Source organism: Cebus imitator, unplaced genomic scaffold (assembly GCF_001604975.1).
Source record: "Cebus imitator isolate Cc_AM_T3 unplaced genomic scaffold, Cebus_imitator-1.0 Scaffold824, whole genome shotgun sequence".
Taxonomy (NCBI): Eukaryota; Metazoa; Chordata; class Mammalia; order Primates; family Cebidae; genus Cebus; species Cebus imitator.
The window spans coordinates 85467-91920 of record NW_016108139.1 but is presented as its reverse complement, the minus strand read 5'-3'; the positions used below and the strand labels follow the sequence as shown (position 1 = coordinate 91920).

Genomic DNA, 6454 nt, shown 5'->3' with positions numbered 1-6454 from the left:
TCAGGCAATTCTCCTGCCTCAGCCTCCTGAGTAGCTGGGATTACAGGCACGCACCACCATGCCCAGCTAATTTTTTGTATTTTTAGTAGAGACGGGGTTTCACCATGTTGACCAGTCCTGTTGTGTTTTTCAACTCCATCAGGTCAGTTATGTTCTTCTCTAAACTGGCTATTGTGCTTATCCAATCCTGTATATTTTGCCATGATTCTTAGCTTCTTTCCATTGGGTTAGAATATGCGCCTTTAGCTCAGTGAAGTTTTTATTACCCACCTTCTGAAGCCTACTTCTGCCAGTTCAGCCATCTCAGCCCAAGCCCAGTCCTGTGCCCTTGCTGGAGAGGTGTTGCGGTCATCTAGAAGAGAACAGGCACTCTGGCTTTTTCAGTTTTCAGCATTTTTGGATTGATTTTGTTCTCATCTTTGTAGGCTTATTTACCTTCAGTTGTTAAGGCTGCTGACCTCTGAAAGGGGAGATTTGTGGGGCTTTTTGGTTGATGTTGTTGTTGTTTTCTGTTTTTCTTTTAACAGTGGGGCCACTCTTCCGTAGGGCTGCTGCAGTTTGCTGGGGGTCCACTCCAGACTCTAGTGTTCTCACTTCCTTCTGTACCTGGAGGTATCAGTGAAGGCTGTGAAACAGCAAAGATGGCAGCTGGCTCCTTCCTCTGGGGCTTTTGCCCCAGAGGGGCACTGAGCTAATGCTTGACCGAACACTCCTACAAGAGGTGTCTGGAGACCTCTGTTGGGAGGTCCATCCAGTCGGGCAGAACAGGGTCAAGGACCTGCTTAAATAAGCAGTCTGGCTGCCCCTTGGAAGAGCAGGAGTGCTGCCCTGGGAGAAACTCCCCTCATCTAGACCACTGGGACTCTGCAGAGCCAGCAGGCTGAAAAGGCTAAGTCAGCTTAACTGCAGAGATGGCAGCTGCCCTGCCCCCTAGGGGCTCTGTCCCAGGGAGAGATCAGAGTTCTTTGAGTTCGGCCTGTATAGCCCTGGCTGGAGTTGCAGAAATTCCTGCAGGGAGGCCCTGCCCAGTGAGGAGGGATGGACCAGAGTCCCACTTAAAGAACTAATCTGACCACAATCTGGCATAGCAGCTGTGTGGTGGGGAGCTCCTCCCAGTCAGGACAGCCCAGAGTCCCTGGAGCAGGCAGACTAGAACTGCTGCCTCGAACTGGAGAGATGGCGGCTCTCCCTCACCTTGGAAACTTAGTCTGTCTCAGGCAGTCTTCAGCCTTCTGCTGCTGGCCAGCTGGAATTCCAGGCCAGTGGTTCTTAACTTATGAGTTGCCTTGGGAATGGGGCCTGTAAAATGACACTGCTTGGCTCCCTGGATTCAGCCTCCTTCCTAGGGGAATTCGTGGATGCATTTCCTGCCTTGCTGGAATTCCCAGGGCTGAAGTATGCAAAACTCCTGTGTCTCTGTGTGGTGAATGGCTGCTTCACCGAGACTTGCACAACTCTGTGCTTCCAAACGAAGGCCCTGGTGGTGTGGACTCATGAGGGGAATCACCTGATCCTTGGACCACAAAGATTTGTGGGAAAAGCCTGGTTTCCTGGGAGGGGTCACACAATCACTCACAGCCTCCCTTGCCTGTGGGTGGGGCTCCCTGGCTCTGTGCTGCTCCTGGGTAGGCCATCGCCCTATCCTGCTTTTCCTCAACCTCCATGGGTGGAGCGGTCCGCCTAATCCGTACCAATGCAAGTCATTCCCAATGCAAGAAACTGAATACGTCAGTTGAAAGTGCAGAATTAACTCACCATTTTCATTCTTCCACTCTTCTGTGTGAGCGTTGTGGACCACAGCTGCTTCTAATCAGCCATCTTGGTCCACCATCCTACTTTTGTGTCAATCAAGTTTTACTTCATATTACAGCATAAATATGTAAGTTTAAGTGCATCATATCCAGTATACTTGATTAAGCTATCAACTTGCTTAAGCTATTTTGAAATTATAGCTAGCCTGATATTTTTTTGAAAAGTATTAGCATGACTTAACAAAGACTATGTTTAAGAAGCGTTATTAAAGAGTTCATTTCCTAAGGGAGACTATACTAAGTAGAAAACATCAGGTATATTCTTTGGATTAGCCTTTGGGGTATTAGTTTCTTTAGGCTTCTTTCCTACCCTTAAGTTAGGTACCACAATTTTCGTGTGTTTGGGTACCTCTCCTGATTTCCATGATTTACTGAAGTATATTCTCAGAGGTACCAAGAGATCCTCCATTAGTTCTTTCAGATAACTTGGATGTGTCTAATTTGGACCTGTAGATTTATATACAAGTTGGTTGGACAGGCTTATTATTTCTCTAGTTATTCTCATATAATGGCAAATATCTCATCAATTTCCATTTTCTTAATATTCTTGCTTTTTTGTTATCCTTTTCATTTGGTTAAAAGCAGATTCTTTTTCAATTTTCACTTACCTAAGTTGAGTAAAATCTTCATGTTATATTACCTAACAGTACACTTCCTTAACACACTATTTTCTTCTTATAGTCTAAATGTAAGTCTTTCACTTTTTCATATTCTCTTAAATCATTTTGCTAAACAAATAAATGTTTTAACATATCTGAAATAATCTTAGATTTTTACATTGTTTAGCATAATTTCACTTTGTGTATTGTAATATTAATACTCTAAATATCTAGAGCTTTGTGAAGATTCACATCTATCTAATTTTTCTTATAGTCAAATTGTTTTACAAAATGAAAATAATGGCTTAGTGTCTATTCATTTGATAATCCATCTCTGAAGATAAAACTGTTGATGAATGAGCATACCTTAAAGGACTATTTGTTTTGTGTTTGTCTATCACTACCTTGAATACCTTTTATCTAGTTTCAGAAAGAAAAGTTTAAAATTTCAAAGTAAAAGCTCAAACACTTACAAAACATAATGCACAATAATTATAGTTTATGGAACCATCAGACACTATTATGTTAGTCGCATTAATTCCACAGTTTTTTTTTTTAATGTCTTTATCAACTGAATATATATCTTGCCCAATTCTAAGAAGGTAATTTCCTTATATGCTTCTAAGATGGTCGTATACACTCAGAAATAGGTCTTTTCTATTTACTTGATCAGTCAGTGCTCACTTACATCTTTCTGAAACCCAAGCATTCCTAAAAGTCCTTCATGGACAAATAAGGTAATCAATTTTTCCAAAAAAGTATTTTCCTAACAAACTTGATGACTGTTATGAACATTAGTCTTCCTACATAATAAAAAATGTCCTAACACTAAATGTAACATGATGGAAAATCATGAAGAAGAATACAAGAAAAAATAAGGAAAACAACTAAAGATTATGGGAGAGGGAGGAAGCAATACAGAGATCAGAGTACTGAGAAATTAGAGCTACAAGGGTTCAAAGTAATCCCTCTCAATATTCTGTTATGTTCTTTGGCCTTGATAGAATAACAGAATACCTATGCTCCACCAGGCTCTGTGGCCAGGTAAATCCTATGTGATTTACACTTTAGCTATTTTCTCAAGGTTCATGGCTGTCACTAAAGTCAGAAAGAAATGGTTCAGGGAGCAAATCTAGCCACTCCTTTGGCACTATCATCTGATTCTCTAAGAGTGAATAGCAAGTCTTCATGGTTACCAATATTAATTTTCAATCCTCTTTCTCCATCTTATTCTTCATAGACCTTGAGATATACTTGTATATCTCCTGACTATAAGCTAAAGGTTAAGAAAAGGCTTTCTCTTTAATCAAAACTACCTTAAGAGAGGCTTACCAACTGACAGTCTGATACTAGGAACTCTAAAACACTTGTTTTTTACCATAAGAAATACAAGAGTAGTTCATGCAAGAGTCTATTTTTTAATTATATATTTTTTCAGTAATAAAAGCATCTTGAAAATATTTTTTAGAACTCTTTAAGTTTACCAGCTTTATATATTCTTAACAACATTCCTATCAGAAAAAAAATGTCATAATATGATTTTAACCAGGTAAATAGGCCACATCAAAACTTGTGTATGCTCCCCAAGTTAAGGCTTCCCCAGTGGCAGAGAGGAATTTTACTATATATTTATCTCTTCCTTTTATTATATATTTATCTCTTCAACCATTTTCAGAAAAACTCCATGGCTACCAATGATTTCATCTTTTAAGACTTAACTTGTAAAATTCTACAGCTCTACTGGGCTTCTTCAGTATGATCATTAACCTCAAATGCAACCAGAACCAGCCCAGGAGAATCAAGGACACCTGTTTTTCACACAGCTGCTACATAATTTAGTTCCTGCATCCAAGGTGCACTGTCCTCCTTCACAGCTTTATCAAATACTGGTACATATGTTCTGCCTGTATCCTCTCTACCTCTCCGTTCTTGCCAAACTAGACTTTATTCTTAAGATTTGCGATATGAATTCTTTTGAGAAGCCTTTTCTGATTCTTTAGATTAGCTTCTCCTACGATACAAACTCATAACACCCTGTTCTTGTCATTTACAGCACTCATCAAAATTGTAATTGAATACCTGGATACATAATAAATTTGTTACATGAATGAATTAATCCATGAGCATAAAGGAAAACTCTTTTTGATGCCAATTTATGATTGTGGCTTAAATATTCTTTTAACATGGTAACATTCATACTGAAAATACTCAGCATGAAGAACTGTTATACAGAGTCAACTTTTCAGCCCAATTCCTCTTAACACTTTATCTTGTGAAAAATGTACAGCAATGACTAAGCCCAACTGTAAGCCATTCTTGAGGCATAGCAAAAATATAACAAGGGTTTCTACAGACAATTTACCATACAGCCAGCAAATAGCCATCACCTGGTATAGATGAAAGGTTGAAATCTTAGTAGTTAGCTAATTGTTGTTCCCAAATGAGTATGATTAATTTGGTTAATAGACATACTGTAAGCTTTTCTTTTTTGAGGGTGAAATATAAAGGAGCTTTCTAAAGTTTATGAATCTTAAATGTATACATTGCACATGACAAAAATGATAAGCAAAGACTGTAGATGGAAAAACCAGAAAAGGAATGCATAGTTTCTTAGGAGTTATTTGGCAATTATATCTAAATGCTATGATCAATACTTATACCACAGACACACGGGACATCACACAGTCAATGAGAATAAAAACCTACAGTTATGCTATAAGGTACTAGATCATCTTACCAGAAACTTTTTGTATTACTTCATTAACTTCCTTCATAAACACTTTCTGTACAAATACCAAGTGGTTTAGAAGATCAGTTGTAAGATTATGTTCAAAGGAACCAACCTGCCAGACAAAATCATATTAGATTAATACTGATTATATTAGCTTTACACTTTTTTCTTACATAAATCATCCAAAACTGAAGAAAAAGAGATAATTATCTATATATGATTTGAAATCAATATATTGAAGAAAAGTTAAAAATATTCAGAGTTCTTAATACATTACTGGCCAGACACTGTTATGAGCCACACCCAAAATGGTTTTTGTTCTTTAGTAACAGTAGTTTAATAATGTCTGGGGAGCAAATGAAAGTTACACATTTAACTTGTTAATTTTGAAATTAAATTTTCTCCTAGAGTAAAATTTATTTTTAATGATCACTCTTCTGGCCTTAGAATCATAGGCAAGTTTAGTAAAAATAGATTTATTTATTTATTCGTTTATTTTTTGAGACAGAGTCCTGGTCTGTCACACAGGCTGGAGTGCAGTGGTGCTGTCTCAGCTCACTGTAATCTTTACCTCCCAGGTTCAAGTGATTCTCGTGCTCAGCCTCTTGAGTAGCTGGAACTACAGGCACCCACCACTATCACCATGTTGGCCAGGCTGGTCTCAAACTCCTGGTCTCAAGTGATCCGCCGGCCCTGGCCTCCCAAAGTGCTGGGATTACAGGTGTGAGCCACTGTGCCCAGCCAAAAGTAGACTTATTTAATCAAATATATGTTTAATGATCATCTACTTTATGTACCATGTTAGGTGATAAGGATACAGCTATGAATAAAAATCAACAAAATTCTGGGTCTCAGGCTTACATTTGAGTGAGTTAGCAAATCACCAGAGATACCCAATTAAGGTTTAATATTAATGCCCTATGATTAGTACAAGGCATTAAATTTCTTGTACTATTTTCAGATGTGTTTATTTCAGGCCATAGTAAAATAGGCAACTCTAAGAGGGGTGCAATTTTAGATTCTCTGAAATGGTTAAAATTAAATACATTTTGTACTAAATTTGGGATTGTGTTCTGCCTCATTACAAACTTATACCTTTCTAATACCTAGTATTAGCAAGGAATTATACAGTACACTGTATGTGTATTTTCTTTTAAATGGAACATTAATAATAGTATTACTAAACCAGAGCCTGGGGCTTTTAGTTTTCAGAGTAGAAAGCACAAGTGGAATATACTTTAAAATATTTTAAGTAAATCTTTGACTTGTTAGAACTGAACACTATTTTTTTTTTTTTTTTTGTACACTCTACA

General features: G+C 37.9%; 1 protein-coding gene across 6 annotated transcripts in view; it reads right to left on the bottom strand.

Annotated features, from left to right (window-relative positions):
* The window catches only part of LOC108297642 (transmembrane protein KIAA1109), a 147235-nt gene that overhangs the window by 62421 nt on the left and 78360 nt on the right, over nt 1-6454 (bottom strand). For all 6 annotated transcript variants that reach the window (XM_017520307.2, XM_037735487.1, XM_037735486.1 and 3 more), the window contains one exon: nt 5148-5253. In XM_017520307.2, the coding sequence (XP_017375796.1) occupies nt 5148-5253 (106 nt within the window). The remainder of the gene's footprint in view (nt 1-5147; nt 5254-6454) is intronic.